Source organism: Heterodontus francisci, unplaced genomic scaffold, assembly GCF_036365525.1.
Source record: "Heterodontus francisci isolate sHetFra1 unplaced genomic scaffold, sHetFra1.hap1 HAP1_SCAFFOLD_549, whole genome shotgun sequence".
NCBI lineage: Eukaryota > Metazoa > Chordata > Chondrichthyes > Heterodontiformes > Heterodontidae > Heterodontus > Heterodontus francisci.
Genome location: NW_027141784.1, coordinates 304,123 through 322,395, shown reverse-complemented (window position 1 = coordinate 322,395; position 18,273 = coordinate 304,123). Strand labels below are relative to the sequence as shown.

At 60.5% G+C, this 18,273-nt stretch overlaps 1 protein-coding gene across 1 annotated transcript in view; it reads left to right on the top strand.

The window, feature by feature from the left end:
- Positions 1 to 18,273, top strand: part of LOC137364714 (uncharacterized) — a 76,067-nt gene that overhangs the window by 49,614 nt on the left and 8,180 nt on the right. Inside the window, exons 3-4 of the mRNA XM_068027750.1 lie at positions 1,195 to 1,305; positions 8,595 to 8,624. Coding sequence (XP_067883851.1) covers positions 1,195 to 1,305; positions 8,595 to 8,624 — 141 coding nt within the window. The remainder of the gene's footprint in view (positions 1 to 1,194; positions 1,306 to 8,594; positions 8,625 to 18,273) is intronic.

Genomic DNA, 18,273 nt, shown 5'->3' with positions numbered 1-18,273 from the left:
AGTTTTGGTCACCTTATTTAAGGAGGGATATACTTGCATTGGAAGCAGTTCAGAGAAGGTTCACTCGGCTGATTCCTGGGATGAAGGGGTTATCTTATGAGGAAAGGTTGAGCAGGTTGAGCCTGTACTCACTGGAGATTAGAAGAATGAGAGGTGATCTTATTGAAATGTATAATATTCTGAGAGGGATTGACAGGGTAGATGCTGAGAGGATATTTCCCATCGTGGGGGAATCTAGAACTGGGGGACATAGTTTCAGAATAAGTGGGTCTCCCATTTAAGACGGAGATGAGGAGGAATTTCTTCTCTCTGAGGGTTGTTAATCTTTGGAATTCTCTTCCCCAGAGAGCAGTGGAGGCTGGGTCATTGAATATATTCAAGGCTGAGTTAGATTTTTGATCTACAAGGGAGTCGAGGGTTACGGGGGGGTGGGGGGCAGACAGGAAAGTGGAGTTAAGGCCACAATCAGATCAGCCATGATCTTACTGAATGGTGGAGCAGGCTCGAGGGGCTGAATGGCCTACTCCTGCTCTTAATTCTTAAGATGTTATGAGTAACTCACCTCCTGACTCCCCAAAGCCTGTCCACCATATACAAAGCACAAGTCAGGAGTGTGATGGAATACTCTCCACTTGCCTGGATGGGTGCAGCTCCAACAACATTCAAGAAGCTCGACACCATCCAGGACAAAGCAGCCCGCTTGATTGGCTCCCCATCTACAAACATTCACTCCCTCCACCACCGACGCACAGTGGCAGCAGTGTGTACCATCTACAAGATGCACTGCAGAAACGCACCAAGACTCCTTAGACAGCACCTTCCAAACCCGCGACCTCTACCAACTAGAAGGACAAGGGCAGCAAATACATGGGAACACCACCACCTGCAAGTTCCCCTCCAAGTCACACACCATCCTGACTTGGAACTATATCGCCGTTCCTTCACTGTCACTGGGTCAAAATCCTGGAACTCCCTAACAGCACTGTGGGTGTTACCTACCCCACATGGACTGCAGCGGTTCAAGAAGGCAGCTCACCACCACCTTCTCAAGGGCAAGTAGGGTTGGGTAATAGATGCTGGAATAGTCAGTGACACTCACATCCCACGAACGAATAAAAAAACACAAGATTGTATTTCGACACACACCAGACTGAATGACCTGTCGGTATCTTTTGATGGTTGCTCTATTTGCAGATTGTTCGTACGGATATTACCAGACTGTGAAGATAACCCTCACCAGTGTGTTCCTGGCATTCTGTCTCTCAGCTTTGATCATCACCTGCTACATCTGCCGGGAGAAATCCAGTTAAGTATGGCTCACATCTGAGAGGACAATATCTTTGCACAGGTACCATTTCAATTCCATCAGAGTTACAGATCACTGAGGATAGGCTGGGACATAGCAGAGAGGAGCCAGTACTGGTACTGGGAGGTAGGAGAGTGGAGACAACAGTGGGAGATAGCAGAGAGGAGCCACTACTGGTACTGGGAGGTAGGAGAGTGGAGACAACAGTGGGAGATAGCAGAGAGGAGCCAGTACTGGTATTGAGAGGTAGGAGAGTGGAGACAAAAGTGGGAGATAGCAGAGAGGAGCCAGTACTGGTACTGGGAGGTAGGAGAGTGGAGACAACAGTGGGAGATAGCAGAGAGGAGCCAGTACTGGTACTGGGAGGTAGGAGAGTGGAGACAACAGTGGGAGATAGCAGAGAGGAGCCAGTACTGGTACTGGGTAGGAGTGGGAGAGAGGAACCAGAGGTGGCACTGGGTGGAAGTGGGAGAGAGGAGCCAGCACTGGCACTGGGTGGGAGTGGGAGAGAGGAGCCAGCACTGGCACTGGGTGGGAGCGGGAGAGAGGAGCCAACACTGGCACTGGGTGGGAGCGGGAGAGAGGAGCCAACACTGGCACTGGGTGGGAGCGGGAGAGAGGAGCCAACACTGGCACTGGGTGGGAGCGGGAGAGAGGAGCCAACACTGGCACTGGGTGGGAGCGGGAGAGAGGAGCCAACACTGGCACTGGGTGGGAGCGGGAGAGAGGAGCCAACACTGGCACTGGGTGGGAGCGGGAGAGAGGAGCCAACACTGGCACTGGGTGGGAGCGGGAGAGAGGAGCCAACACTGGCACTGGGTGGGAGCGGGAGAGAGGAGCCAACACTGGCACTGGGTGGGAGCGGGAGAGAGGAGCCAACACTGGCACTGGGTGGGAGGGGGAGAAAGGAGCCAGCACTGGCACTGGGTGGGAGTGGGAGAAAGGAGCCAGCACTGGCACTGGGTGGGGGTGGGAGAGAGGAGCCAGCGGTGGCACTGGGTGGGAGTGGGAGAGAGGAACTGGCACTGGGTGGGAGGGGGAGAAAGGAGCCAGCACTGGCACTGGGTGGGAGTGGGAGAAAGGAGCCAGCACTGGCACTGGGTGGGGGTGAGGAGCCAGCGGTGGCACTGGGTGGGAGTGGGAGAGAGGAACTGGCACTGGGTGGGAGGGGGAGAAAGGAGCCAGCACTGGCACTGGGTGGGAGGGGGAGAGAGGAGCCAGCACTGGCACTGGGTGGGAGTGGGAGAGAGGAACCAGCACTGGCACTGGGTGGGAGTGGGAGAGAGGAACCAGCACTGGCACTGGGTGGGAGTGGGAGAGAGGAACCAGCACTGGCACTGGGTGGGAGTGGGAGAGAGGAGCCAGCACTGGCACTGGGTGGGAGTGGGAGAGAGGAGCCAGCACTGGCACTGGGTGGGAGTGGGAGAGAGGAGCCAGCACTGGCACTGGGTGGGAGTGGGAGTGAGGAGCCAGCACTGGCACTGGGTGGGAGTGGGAGAGAGGAGCCAGCACTGGCACTGGGTGGGAGTGAGGAGCCAGCACTGGCACTGGGTGGGAGTGGGAGAGAATAACCAGTGCTGCACTGGGTGGGAGTGGGAGAGAGGAACCAGCGCTGGCACTGGGTGAGAGTGGGAGAGAGGAACCAGCCCTGGCACTGGGTGGGAGTGGGAGAGAGGAACCAGCACTGGGTGGGAGAGGGAGAGAGGAAACAGCACTGGCACTGGGTGGGAGAGGGAGAGAGGAACCAGCACTGGCACTGGGTGGGAGTGGGAGAGAATAACCAGTGCTGCACTGGGTGGGAGTGGGAGAGAGGAACCAGCGCTGGCACTGGGTGAGAGTGGGAGAGAGGGACCAGCACTGGGTGGTAGTGGGAGAGAGGAGCCAACACTGGCACTGGGTGGGAGAGGGAGAGAGGAACCAGTGCTGGCACTGGGTGAGAGTGGGAGAGAGGAACCAGCACTGGCACTGGGTGGGAGTGGGAGAGAGGAACCAGCACTGGGTGGGAGAGGGAGAGAGGAACCAGCACTGGCACTGGGTGGGAGAGGGAGAGAGGAACCAGCACTGGCACTGGGTGGGAGTGGGAGAGAATAACCAGTGCTGCACTGGGTGGGAGTGGGAGAGAGGAACCAGCGCTGGCACTGGGTGAGAGTGGGAGAGAGGGACCAGCACTGGGTGGTAGTGGGAGAGAGGAGCCAACACTGGCACTGGGTGGGAGAGGGAGAGAGGAACCAGTGCTGGCACTGGGTGAGAGTGGGAAGAGGAACCAGCACTGGCACTGGGTGGTAGTGGGAGAGAGGAGCCAGCACTGGCACTGGGTGGGAGTGGGAGAGAGGAGCCAGCACTGGCACTGGGTGGGAGTGGGAGAGAGGAGCCAGCACTGGCACTGGGTGGGAGTGGGAGAGAGGAGCCAGCACTGGCACTGGGTGGGACTGGGAGAGAGGAGCCAGCACTGGCACTGGGTGGGAGTGGGAGAGAGGAGCCAGCACTGGCACTGGGTGGGAGTGGGAGAGAGGAGCCAGCACTGGCACTGGGTGGGAGTGGGAGAGAGGAGCCAGCACTGGCACTGGGTGGGAGTGGGAGAGAGGAGCCAGCACTGGCACTGGGTGGGAGTGGGAGAGAGGAGCCAGCACTGGCACTGGGTGGGAGTGGGAGAGAGGAGCCAGCACTGGCACTGGGTGGGAGTGGGAGAGAGGAGCCAGCACTGGCACTGGGTGGGAGTGGGAGAGAGGAGCCAGCACTGGCACTGGGTGGGAGTGGGAGAGAGGAGCCAGCACTGGCACTGGGTGGGAGTGGGAGAGAGGAGCCAGCACTGGCACTGGGTGGGAGTGGGAGAGAGAGGAGCCAGCACTGGCACTGGGTGGGAGTGGGAGAGAAGAACCAGCGCTGGCACTGGGTGGGAGTGGGAGAGAGGAACCAGCGCTGGCACTGGGTGGGAGTGGGAGAGAGGAGCCAGCACTGGCACTGGGTGGGAGTGGGAGAGAGGAACCAGCACTGGCACTGGGTGGGAAAGGGAGAGAGGAACCAGCACTGGCATTGGGTGGGAAAGGGAGAGAGGAACCAGCACTGGCACTGGGTGGGAGAGGGAGAGAGGAACCAGCGCTGGCACTGGGTGGGAGAGGGAGAGAGGAACCAGCGCTGGCACTGGGTGGGAGTGGGAGAGAGGAACCAGCACTGGGTGATAGTGGGAGAGAGGAGCCAACACTGGCACTGGGTGCGAGAGGGAGAGAGGAACCAGTGCTGGCACTGGGTGAGAGTGGGAGAGAGGAACCAGCACTGGCACTGGGTGGGAGTGGGAGAGAGGAACCAGCGCTGGCACTGGGTGGGAGTGGGAGAGAGGAACCAGCGCTGGCACTGGGTGGGAGTGGGAGAGAGGAACCAGTGCTGGCAGTGGGTGGGAGTGGGAGAGAGGAACCAGTGCTGGCACTGGGTGGGAGTGGGAGAGAGGAACCAGCGCTGGCACTGGGTGAGAGTGGGAGAGAGGAACCAGCGCTGGCACTGGGTGGGAGTGGGAGAGAGGACCAGCGCTGGCACTGGGTGGTAGTGGGAGAGAGGAACCAGCACTGGGTGATAGTGGGAGAGAGGAGCCAACACTGGCACTGGGTGGGAGAAGGAGAGAGGAACCAGTGCTGGCACTGGGTGGGAGTGGGAGAGAGGAACCAGTGCTGGCACTGGGTGGGAGTGGGAGAGAGGAACCAGTGCTGGCACTGGGTGGGAGTGGGAGAGAGGAACCAGTGCTGGCACTGGGTGGGAGTGGGAGAGAGGAACCAGTGCTGGCACTGGGTGGGAGTGGGAGAGAGGAACCAGTGCTGGCACTGGGTTGGAGCGGGAGAGAGGAGCCAACACTGGCACTGGGTGGGAGCGGGAGAGAGGAGCCAACACTGGCACTGGGTGGGAGCGGGAGAGAGGAGCCAACACTGGCACTGGGTGGGAGCGGGAGAGAGGAGCCAACACTGGCACTGGGTGGGAGCGGGAGAGAGGAGCCAACACTGGCACTGGGTGGGAGCGGGAGAGAGGAACCAGCACTGGTACTGGGTGGGAGTGGGAGAGAGGAGCCAACACTGGCACTGGGTGGGAGTGGGAGAGAGGAGCCTGCACTGGCACTGGGTGGGAGTTGGAGAGAGGAGCCAGCGCTGGCACTGGGTGGGAGTTGGAGAGAGGAGCCAGCGCTGGCACTGGGTGGGAGTTGGAGAGAGGAGCCAGCACTGGCACTGGGTGGGAGTGGGAGAGAGGAGCCAGCACTGGCACTGGGTGGGAGTGGGAGAGAGGAGCCAGCACTGGCACTGGGTGGGAGTGGGAGAGAGGAGCCAGCACTGGCACTGGGTGGGAGTGGGAGAGAGAGGAGCCAGCACTGGCACTGGGTGGGAGTGGGAGAGAAGAACCAGCGCTGGCACTGGGTGGGAGTGGGAGAGAGGAACCAGCGCTGGCACTGGGTGGGAGTGGGAGAGAGGAGCCAGCACTGGCACTGGGTGGGAGTGGGAGAGAGGAACCAGCACTGGCACTGGGTGGGAAAGGGAGAGAGGAACCAGCACTGGCATTGGGTGGGAAAGGGAGAGAGGAACCAGCACTGGCACTGGGTGGGAGAGGGAGAGAGGAACCAGCGCTGGCACTGGGTGGGAGAGGGAGAGAGGAACCAGCGCTGGCACTGGGTGGGAGTGGGAGAGAGGAACCAGCACTGGGTGATAGTGGGAGAGAGGAGCCAACACTGGCACTGGGTGCGAGAGGGAGAGAGGAACCAGTGCTGGCACTGGGTGAGAGTGGGAGAGAGGAACCAGCACTGGCACTGGGTGGGAGTGGGAGAGAGGAACCAGCGCTGGCACTGGGTGGGAGTGGGAGAGAGGAACCAGCGCTGGCACTGGGTGGGAGTGGGAGAGAGGAACCAGTGCTGGCAGTGGGTGGGAGTGGGAGAGAGGAACCAGTGCTGGCACTGGGTGGGAGTGGGAGAGAGGAACCAGCGCTGGCACTGGGTGAGAGTGGGAGAGAGGAACCAGCGCTGGCACTGGGTGGGAGTGGGAGAGAGGACCAGCGCTGGCACTGGGTGGTAGTGGGAGAGAGGAACCAGCACTGGGTGATAGTGGGAGAGAGGAGCCAACACTGGCACTGGGTGGGAGAAGGAGAGAGGAACCAGTGCTGGCACTGGGTGGGAGTGGGAGAGAGGAACCAGTGCTGGCACTGGGTGGGAGTGGGAGAGAGGAACCAGTGCTGGCACTGGGTGGGAGTGGGAGAGAGGAACCAGTGCTGGCACTGGGTGGGAGTGGGAGAGAGGAACCAGTGCTGGCACTGGGTGGGAGTGGGAGAGAGGAACCAGTGCTGGCACTGGGTTGGAGCGGGAGAGAGGAGCCAACACTGGCACTGGGTGGGAGCGGGAGAGAGGAGCCAACACTGGCACTGGGTGGGAGCGGGAGAGAGGAGCCAACACTGGCACTGGGTGGGAGCGGGAGAGAGGAGCCAACACTGGCACTGGGTGGGAGCGGGAGAGAGGAGCCAACACTGGCACTGGGTGGGAGCGGGAGAGAGGAACCAGCACTGGTACTGGGTGGGAGTGGGAGAGAGGAGCCAACACTGGCACTGGGTGGGAGTGGGAGAGAGGAGCCTGCACTGGCACTGGGTGGGAGTTGGAGAGAGGAGCCAGCGCTGGCACTGGGTGGGAGTTGGAGAGAGGAGCCAGCGCTGGCACTGGGTGGGAGTTGGAGAGAGGAGCCAGCGCTGGCACTGGGTGGGAGTTGGAGAGAGGAGCCAGCGCTGGCACTGGGTGGGAGTGGGAGAGAGGAGCCAGCGCTGGCACTGGGTGGGAGTGGGAGAGAGGAGCCAGCACTGGCACTGGGTGGGAGTGGGAGAGAGGAGCCAGCACTGGCACTGGGTGGGAGTGGGAGAGAGGAACCAGCGCTGGCACTGGGTGGGAGTGGGAGAGAGGAACCAGCGCTGGCACTGGGTGGGAGAGGGAGAGAGGAACCAGTGCTGGCACTGGGTGGGAGAGGGAGAGAGGAACCAGCGCTGGCACTGGGTGGGAGAGGGAGAGAGGAACCAGCGCTGGCACTGGGTGGGAGAGGGAGAGAGGAACCAGCACGGCCACTGGGTGGGAGTGGGAGAGAGGAACCAGCGCTGGCACTGGGTGGGAGTGGGAGAGAGGAACCAGCGCTGGCACTGGGTGGGAGTGGGAGAGAGGAACCAGCGCTGGCACTGGGTGGGAGTGGGAGAGAGGAACCAGCACTGGCACTGGGTGGGATAGGGAGAGAGGAACCAGTGCTGGCACTAGGTGGGAGTGGGAGAGAGGAGCCAGCACTGGCACTGGGTTGGAGAGGGAGAGAGGAACCAGCACTAGCACTGGGTGGGAGAGGGAGAGAGGAACCAGCACTGGCACTGGGTGGGAGTCAGAGAGAGGAACCAATGCTGGCACTGGGTGGGAGAGGGAGAGAGGAACCAGCACTGGCACTGGGTGGGAGTGGGAGAGAGGAGCCAGCACTGGCACTGGGTGGGAGTGGGAGAGAGGAGCCAGCACTGGCACTGGGTGGGAGTGGGAGAGAGGAGCCAGCACTGGCACTGGGTGGGAGTGGGAGAGAGGAGCCAGCACTGGGTGGGAGTGGGAGAGAGGAGCCAGCACTGGCACTGGGTGGGAGAGGGAGAGAGGAGCCAGCACTGGCACTGGGTGGGAGAGGGAGAGAGGAACCAGCACTGGCACTGGGTGGGAGAAGGAGAGAGGAGCCAGCACTGGCACTGGGTGCGAGTTAGAGAGAGGAACCAGTGCTGGCACTGGGTGGGAGAGGGAGAGAGGAACCAGCACTGGAACTGGGTGGGAGAGGGAGAGAGGAACCAGCACTGGCACTGGGTGGGAGTGAGAGAGGAACCAGCACTGGGTGGGAGTGGGAGAGAGGAACCAGCACTGGCACTGGTTGGGAGTGGGAGAGGGAACCAGCACTGGCACTGGGTGGGAGAGGGAGAGAGGAACCAGCACTGGCACTGGGTGGGAATGTTGTGGAAAGATTGAGACACATACAGAGATGGATAGAATGAGTGTGAGAGAGAGAGACAGAAAGATGAGACAGTATAGTTGGTACTTCCATTGATTAATAGAGTGAGATGAAGAGATGGAGAGAGAAAGGGGCGGAGAGAAAGAGGCAGGGAGAGATAGGTGGACAGAGAGAGACAGAAAGATATGGAAAGACAGAGAGCGTGATCGGGAGATGGAGATAGACAGAAGGAGAGATGGAGAGAGAGATAAAGATTTCACAATACACAATGAACGTTTGCCCCGATAATAATTGCCTGCTCTCCTGTGTTCTTTTGTTTGCAGGGAAGAATCAGAAGACAAAGAGCAAAGGAGGTAAGTGAGTTGGTGGGCAGATCACTGGTGCCTTTAGGCCCGAGTGTCGCAGTCAAATAGCAGTTCTTTTTGCCAATGACTGAGTTCAGGCTGGGGTGACCGGAAAACAACACCGATAAAGAAATGCTCCTGTTATTTCAGGGAATCGAGCATCCTCAGTGAAACCGAGGCACACAGGAATGCTGGTGCCACAGTTGTAATGTAGAGGGAGCTTTACTCTGTATCTAATCCCATTTTATTTTCTTTTTTTAATGTGGCCTTTTAACCCCAGGCACCTTTTATATATTTTATGTCGAGGAGGCCTTTATTTCTCCTTAATATACATATATATATATTTTTAAAATAAAATTATTAAAAACAGATAAATTAACAACTCAAATTAAAATGCCATTCTCTGCGTCGACAATGCACTCCAGTCCCTGCGGTGCCCACCGGTTGCGGAAGGCCCCAAGCGTACCGGCGGACACCGCATGCTCCTTCTCCAGGGACACCCGGGCGCGAACGTAACCGCGGAAGAGGGGCAGGCAATCGGGGAGGACGGACCCCCCGACGGCCCGCAACCTGGACCTGTGAATTGCCACCTTGGCCAGGCCCAGGAGCAGACCGACGAGGAGATCCTCCTCCCGGCCCACGCCCCTCCGCACCGGGTGCCCAAAGATCAGGAGCGTGGGACTGAAGTGCAGCCAGAATTTGAGGAGCAGCCCCTTCAGATACTCAAATAGGGGCTGCAACCTCGCACACTCCGTATATACATGGAACACGGACTCGTCCAGGCCGCAGAAAGTACAGGCGGCCTGGGAGTCCGTGAACCTACTTAAAAGCCTATTGCACGGGACTGCTCTGTGCAACACCCTCCACCCCAGGTCCCCGATGCAAAGGGGGAAGACTCCCGCATAGAGAGACCTCCATCGGGGTTTCCCCTCGCCGCCAGATGGCAACGCGGACCGCCAGGGCGTGTCCGGCCGGCTGACGAGGGCGAGGAAGTGGAGAGTGTGCAGGAGCAGCCCGTACAGGAAACCCCTCCGCGCCGATTGGAATGGCACGGAGGGCATTTCCGAGAGGCGGCTCGGGTTGTGGGGGACCGGCTCCCGAGAAGGGTTTCGGGGCCTGGGTCTGATGAGCACTTCCGGCCGAGCGGGGGTCAGCTCAACCGGGAGCGCGCTGCACACCCGAGTCCCCTCGCCACCCGCAGGAAGGGGCGTCCCGGGGGTTTCGGCTACTCCTCCGCCCGCCGGACCGTCCCCGGAGTCGGCCGCCCGGACAGCCGAGGCGCCCTCCTCCGCCGGCGGGGGAGCGCCCTGACTGGAGGCGACCACGTTCCAGACTCGGAATAGATCCCGGTAAAAGACAGGCAACTCCCTCAGAGAGGCGCGGCTAACGGACTCCACCGGGAGCTGCGTGTCGTCTTGAAGGCAGTGACACTGGCAGAAAAAATACGTCGCCAGCGCACACCATCTGGGAGGACGCTCGACGTACAGGTATCTCTGCAGGGTCCGAAGGCGGAGAGTCGCAGCCTGGGTGCGGACGCACACCAGCGACTGACCGCCCTCCTCGATCGGGAGACTCAGGACCGCGGCAGAGACCCAGTGTTTCCTCTTGCCCCAGAAGAAATCGACGAGTTTCTTCTGGATCTTGGTGGCAAAAGCAGGGGGCGGGGCCAAAGTGACCAACCGGAACCACAGCATGGAGGCCACCAGTTGGTTTCTGACCAACGCTCAGCCCCTGTAGGAAAGCACTCGGAGCAGTCCTGTCCAGCGCCCCAGCCGAGCGGTGACTTTCGCCTCCAACTCTTGCCAGTTTGCCGGCCAGGCTTCCTTTAGCGGGGCGAAGGTGGACTCCCAGATAGAGGAGGTGCGTGGTGCTCCACACAAAAGGTGTCATCTCCTCCGGCAGGGAGTCCACCCGCCACTGACCAACCAGGAGTCCGGAACATTTCTCCCAATTGATCCTCGCGGAGGACGCGGCAGAAAAGGTCTGCTGGCAGTCGCGCATCCTCCGCAAGTCAACGGGATCTGTGATTGCGAGGAGCACGTCGTCGGCGTAAGCCGAGAGGACGACCCGCATGGCCGGCTCGCGCAGAGCCAATTCCGTCAACCTCCTGCGAAGCAGGCACAGGAAGGGCTCCACGCAGATGGTATACAATTGGCCGGACATGGGGCATCCCTGACGCACTTCTCTCCCAAAGCGAAGGGGCGCCGTCAAGGACCCGTTAACTTTGACTAGACACTCTGCGGCGGCGTATAAAAGTCGGACCTGGGCCACGAAATGCGGCTCGAGTCCGAAAGCGCGCAGAGTCCCGAAAAGGTATTCATGATCCACCCTGTCGAACGCCTTCTCCTGATCGAGGGAGAGAAAGGCGACCGACTGACCAGTCCTCTGGGAAAGATGGATCAGGTTCCGGACCAGGTGGATGTTGTCCTGGATGGACCGGCCCGGGACCGTGTAGGACTGGTCAGGGTGGATCATGTGGGCCAGCACGGAGCCCAAGCGGGTAGACATAGCCCAGGCAAAGATCTTATAATCCGTGCTGAGAAGGGAGACCAGACGCCAGTTTTTAAGCAGGCGGAGATCGCCCCTCTTCGGCAGCAGGATGATGACCGCCCTGCGCCACAAGAGGGGCATCTCCCCGGTCGCCAGGCTTTCCCCCAAGACACGCGTGTGATCGTCCCTCAGGACATCCCAGAACGCCCTGAGGAACTCCACGGTCAAGCCATCCAGCCCTGGGGATTTGCCCCTCGAGAGCTGGTGGAGGGCGCCAGTCAGCTCCGCCAACGAGAGCGGAGCCTCCAATCCTTCGGCGCCTTCCGGGCTGACCTGCTGCAAGTCCTCCCACAAAACTCTGCGCGCATCCTCGCTGGACGGATCCGGAGAGAACAACGCACTGTAATAAGTACGGACCAGGAGGCCCATTCCCTCCGGATCCGTGATGGAGGATCCGTCGTCAGCCAGCAGCTCGAGGAGCTGCTTACGGACCCCCCGCCATTTTTCCAGCGAGCAGAAGGGTGTGGCGTGGTCCAAATCTTCCAGGATCTGGATCCGCGACCTCACGTACGCGCCTCGGGACCCTATGAGCTGCAGGTCCCTCAGCGCGCCCTTCTTCTCTTTGTACGCCTGCCACAGGGCCGGGTCCGTGATGGCATGACCGAGGCGGGATTCCAAGTCGAGCACCTCCCTCTCAAGGCGCCCGATCTCGGCTTCCCGCATCTTGGTCGACCCCTTCGCGTACTCCTGACAGAAGACGCGGATGTGAGTCTTGGCCTCATCCCACCATAGCCTCAAGGAGGGGAAGGCCCCTTGCTTCCTTCTCCAGTCGGCCCAGAATCGACAGAACGAGTCCCGAAATCGCACGTCCTCCAGCAGCCGGTTGTTAAAGTGCCAGTACGCGGACCCCGCCCGCGTGTGGAGCGGAGTAAACTCCGCCCACACCAGGTGGTGGTCCGAGCACGGCACCAGCCGCATGGAGGCCGCCGAAACGCGGGAGACGTACGCCTGCGAAATGTAGAGGCGGTCGATTTGCGACCCTCCTCCTCCAGACCTCCACGTGAAGGCGCTGGAGTCGGGATGGAGATTCCGCCAGACGTCCACCAAGTTAAGGGAGCTGATCAGTCCCCTCAACTTCTCCACCGACGCTTGGCCGCGCTGGGGACCGGAGCGATGCCCCACCTCGAGGGTGCAGTTAAAATCCCCCCCCGAGGATGATGCACTCGCCGCTATCGATGGAGCTCTAGAGAGCGGACACTTCTTCAAAGAAGCGCGCTTGCAAAGCGCCGGGCCTGGGCACGTACACGTTCACAAAGTGGAGCGGCACGCTACCCAGGCGAACGGCGAGGTGGAGCAAGCGGCCCGGCACTAGCTCCTTGACCCCCAAGATCTCCGGCTTAAAAGTCGGGGCCAACAAGATAGCCACCGCACTAGAAATAGGGGTGAGGGGACTCATGTAGACCCCACCCTGCCACTCCAGGAGCCAGGTGGCTTCGTCTCCCGGAACGGTGTGGGTTTCCTGCAGAAAGCTCACCGCGTATCTCCCTTCCCAAAGGACTGAGAGATTGTGAAATCTGCGGTGAGCCCCTCTGCTGCCGTTGATGTTGAGGCTGGCTATGGTTATCTTCATGTCAAAGGTAATTAAAAACCCGTCACAAACACCTCACTGTGAGGAGGGAGTGGAAGTGCACCGGGCCCTCCACTCCCCCAGCAACCAATTGAGGAACACATTAAAACGGCGCCTCTCAACCAGTTTCACGTCCGCGCGCTTGCCCGCTATCTTAAGGGCGGCACGGACGGACTGTATGATCAGCGCCAGATTCGACCAACGGTCGAGGGCCAGCTGAACCTTATTGCGGCAACCTCTGCAAGCCGCGAGGAAATCCCGGAGTTCCGCCGTGGGGATGAGAGGAGATTCGGTGGGAGGCACGAGGGACTCCACCACCTCACTGGCGATGGAATCAAGATCATCCTCCGTGCCCCGCACCGAATCCCCATCCTCCTCCGGGTCGTCACCGCCAGCGGTCGACACATCCACCACACACTGTGGGGCGGACGTCCCGGCCGCGCCAGCTGGTCCCGCCTCCGTCACGATCCCACCCCCAGGATCGATGGCGGAGGAGTCCTCTCTGGGTTCTACTGTGAAACTGGAGCCTGTAGGCACCAGCGGTTCAGGACCCCCCTCCACCTCCATCCCCAGGCCAATGACTGGTCCAGGGGAGACAGAAGTTCCGGACTCCCGGAAACCAGCCGGAGCCGAGACTGAAGGCGGCGAGAGGAGGCCATCTCCCGCTCCGCCAGCACCCACAGGCCCAGCAGATGGGGCAGCATTCTCAGTTATAACTGGGTCGGGTGTCTCCTGGTTGGTGGTGGACTCCGGCTGGGAGGCCCGACCCTCTGGGGCCTCGCCCTCCCCTTCATTCAGGGCACCCGACCCAGTAGCAGTGGCGGAATGGGCGGTTTCCCCAGGCTCCCCCACCACAAACAGGGCCCCACTTACTCCTTCAGGAGGGGCCTCAAGTACCGGGGCCATCCCCTCCCCTCCATCCTGAGGAATAGAGTGCTCCTGCCCGGACTTTGCAGCCTTGGTGGTGGCAGTAGGGGGAACCTGAGGACCAGAAACAGGAGGCAGCTCCCCTCCAACAGATGGGCCCTGCACCTCAGGGCCCTGTGTTATTTCTGTGGAGGGGTGCCTTCTCCTCTTTTTCGCACTTGGGCGCGGAGACTCAGAGACCTCCATGTCATCAGAGGCCTCCGCCTCCGCACCCTTTTTAGTCACCCTGGGCCTGAGCCCAGCCCTGGGACAGGTGGATTCCATGGGAATGGGCTTTGGGTTGAGCTCAGGCTCGGGTTGAGTCAAAGTGTCCAGGGGACGCGCCTCACGATGTTTCTTTTTTCCCCGCGTCTTCCTTCCGCTCGGACGGACGCTCCCCTCCCCACCAGAGGCTGTGAAAACCACAGCCTCCGGAACTGACTGAGCGGTGTCTGTTGGATGTGCGGGGGGAGTGGGAGGAGGTGCTGTGGAACCACTCCGGGCCGCCGAGGTGGAGCTGGCGGCCGGGAGGTTGGGGCAGTTCTTACGAACATGCCCCACCCCCTTGCAGACGTGGCACCGCGCCCCGTCCGAGGTCCAAAAGACGCGGTAGGCCGTCCCCTGGAACTCCACATAAAATTGGCCCTCCGTGTCCTCCTCCCGCGCCAGCTGCATAAATAACTGGCGGCGGAAGGAGTAGACATGTTGGAGGCTGTGCTCCCGAAGACCAAGCCGGACTGGGGTGATCCCCGACCTCACCTCCCCCAGATGATGCAGGTGGGGGAGGAGGAGCTCACTGGGAATGAAGGGTGGGACGTTGGACAACATTATCCGATGCGCAGTGGCCACCAGAGGGTCCACTGGCAGGAAGGTCCCCCCCACAGTGAGCCCTTTACTCAGGGCCAGGGACACCGCCCGCTCGGTCTTCAAAAAGAACACAGCCTTCCCATACATCTTTGAGGCCGCAACAATGGCCGAGGGGCCGACAACCACGGCCATTGCCTTTACACAGGCCTCAATAGACATGTTGGGGGGGGGATAGCTCTTCACCCCATGGCTGCATGTCAATAATTTAAAGGGTGACTGGGCCACGTGGGCAGCCACAGAAGCTGCAGCTGCGTAGGTAGTAGAGGGCCCCGCCACCGGTGATGAAGGGCTTGCCATGGGTCCAAGAGCTAAACCCACCCCAAATTGTGGACTTGCACACTAAATAACAGCGACTCACAGAAAAATTGAAAAGACAAACAAACAAACAACAGGTTAGTGGAGAGGCCGAAGTAAGAGAGGAGAGGCAAAGGCAGGCTGGAAGGGATGACTTGCTTTCTGGAGGTGGTGCTCACAGTACACTTAAAACAAACAGTCTTTGAAGTTGGTCTTCCGGTCTTCTGGTTGGGGGAGTCGTCTTCACCTGGGTCAGCTGAAGCTGCCCAGGCACTATCTATCCCCTTCCGTCTGTTTAGCTGGGCAGCTTCAGCTGACCCAGGCTTGGCAATTGGGGTGGGGAGGGAGCTTCCCTGTGTGCTTTTGCAGCAGCACAGATTCCTGTTGAATTGGCAGCCCCACCCCTTGTTGTTCCGGCCACTTGTTCCTCCCCCAACAGTCCAAAGTAAATTACTGGTGTTCAGCACCCACTCCAGACAAAGCCTTGTTTCCAAAAAATGTCCCTTTCTTCTCTTTAATGGAGACTGTTGTTAGAGTTTTCCTCTGCTTGTTTGTAGCTGCTCTCCCTTGCTCAGTGCAGCTCCTCTCTCCACCTCTGCAACCTCCAACTGCCACCAGCACTCTCAGCTGCACCTCGTTGAGGCTCTCAACACTCAGAATCCCAAATCAGAGAGCAGCCAATCCCAGTGCTGTACCTGTCCTGGGAGTGTTTGATGGGGACAGTGTAGAGGGAGCTTGACTCTGTATCTAACCCAGTTTTTTTTTTTTTTTCTTTTTTTTTGTCAAGGGGGCCTTTATTCCTCAGGCCCCCTTTATACATTTTTTATGTCGAGGGGGCCTTTATTCCTCAGGCCCCCTTTATACATTTTTTATGTCGAGGGGGCCTTTATTCCTCAGGCCCCCTTTATACATTTTTTATGTCGAGGGGGCCTTTATTCCTCAGGCCCCCTTTATATACACACTTATATTTTTAAAATAACTTTATTAAAACAGATAAATAAACAAAAAACTCAAATTAAAATGCCATTCTCGGCGTCGACGATGCACTCCAGTCCCTGCGGTGCCCACCGGTCGCGGAAGGCCTCAAGCGTACCGGCGGACACCGCATGCTCCTTTTCCAGGGACACCCGGGCGTGAACGTAACCGCGGAAGAGGGGCAGGCAATCGGGGAGGACGGACCCCCCGACGGCCCGCAACCTGGACCTGTGAATTGCCACCTTGGCCAGGCCCAGGAGCAGACCGACGAGGAGATCCTCCTCCCGGCCCGAGCCCCTCCGCACCGGGTGCCCAAAGATCAGGAGCGTGGGACTGAAGTGCAGCCAGAATTTGAGGAGCAGCCCCTTCAGATACTCAAATAGGGGCTGCAACCTCGCACACTCCATATAAATGTGGAACACGGACTCGTCCAGGCCGCAGAAAGTACAGCTGGCCTGGGAGTCCGTGAACCTACTTAAAAGCCTATTGCACGGGACTGCTCTGTGCAGCACCCTCCACCCCAGGTCCCCGATGTAAAGGGGGAAGACTCCCGCGTAGAGAGACCTCCATCGGGGTTTCCCCTCGCCGCCAGATGGCAACGCGGACCGCCAGGGCGTGTCCGGCCGGCTGACGAGGGCGAGGAAGTGGAGAGTGCGCAGGAGCAGCCCGTACAGGAAACCCCTCCGCGCCGATTGGAATGGCACGGAGGGCATTTCCGAGAGGCGGCTCGGGTTGTGCGGGACCGGCTCCCGAGGAGGGTTTCGGGGCCTGGGTCCGATGAGCAGTTCCGGCCGAGCGGGGGTCAGCTCGGCCGGGATCGCTCCGCACTCCCGAGCCCCCTCGCCACCCGCAGTGAGGGGCGTCCCGGGGGTTTCGGCTACTCCTCCGCCCGCCGGACCGTCCCCGGAGTCGGCCGCCCGGACAGCCGAGGCGCTCTCCTCCGCCGGCGGGGGAGCGCCCTGACTGGAGGCGACCATGTTCCAGACTCGGAAAAGATCCCGGTAAAAGACAGGCAACTCCCTCAGAGAGGCGCGGCTAACGGACTCCACCGGGAGCTGCGTGTCGTCTTGAAGGCAGTGACACTGGCGGAAAAAATACGTCGCCAGCGCACACCATCTGGGAGGACGCTCGACGTACAGGTATCTCTGCAGGGTCCGAAGGCGGAGAGTCGCAGCCTGGGTGCGGACGCACACCAGCGACTGACCGCCCTCCTCGATCGGGAGACTCAGGACCGCGGCAGAGACCCAGTGTTTCCTCTTGCCCCAGAAGAAATCGACGAGTTTCTTCTGGATCTTGGTGGCAAATACAGGGGGCGGGGCCAAAGTGACCAACCGGTACCACAGCATGGAGGCCACCAGTTGGTTTATGACCAACGCTCGGCCCCTGTAGGAAAGCACTCGGAGCAGTCCTGTCCAGCGCCCCAGCCGAGCGGTGACTTTCGCCTCCAACTCCTGCCAGTTTGCCGGCCAGGCTTCCTCAGCGGGGCTAAGGTGGACTCCCAGATAGAGGAGGTGCGTGGTGCTCCACGCAAAAGGTGTCATCTCCTCCGGCAGGGAGTCCACCCGCCACTGACCAACCAGGAGTCCGGAACATTTCTCCCAATTGATCCTCGCGGAGGACGCGGCAGAAAAGGTCTGCTGGCAGTCGCGCATCCTCCGCAAGTCAACGGGATCTGTAATTGCGAGGAGCACGTCGTCGGCGTAAGCCGAGAGGACGACCCGCATGGCCGGCTCGCGCAGAGCCAATCCCGTCAACCTCCTGCGAAGCAGGCACAGGAAGGGCTCCACGCAGATGGTATACAATTGGCCGGACATGGGGCACCCCTGACGCACTCCTCTCCCAAATCGAAGGGGCGCCGTCAAGGACCCGTTAACTTTGACTAGACACTCTGCGGCGGCGTATAAAAGTCGGACCCGGGCCACAAAATGCGGCCCGAGTCCAAAAGCGCGCAGAGTCCCGAAAAGGTAATCGTGATCCACCCTGTCGAACGCCTTCTCCTGATCGAGGGAGAGAAAGGCGACCGACTGACCAGTCCTCTGGGAAAGATGGATCAGGTCCCGGACCAGGTGGATGTTGTCCTGGATGGACCGGCCCGGGACCGTGTAGGACTGGTCGGGGTGGATCATGTGGGCCAGCACGGAGCCCAGGCGGGTAGACATAGCCCGGGCAAAGATCTTATAATCCGTGCTGAGGAGGGAGACCGGACGCCAGTTTTTAAGCAGGCGGAGATCGCCCCTCTTCGGCAGCAGGACGATGACCGCCCTGCGCCACGAGAGGGGCATCTCCCCGGTCGCCAGGCTTTCCCCCAGGACCCGCGCGTAATCGTCCCCCAGGACGTCCCAGAACGCCCTGAGGAACTCCACGGTCAACCCATCCAGCCCTGGGGATTTGCCCCTCGAGAGCTGGTGGAGGGCGCCAGTCAGCTCCGCCAACGTGAGCGGAGCCTCCAATCCTTCGGCGCCCTCCGGGCTGACCTGCGGCAGGTCCTCCCACAAAACT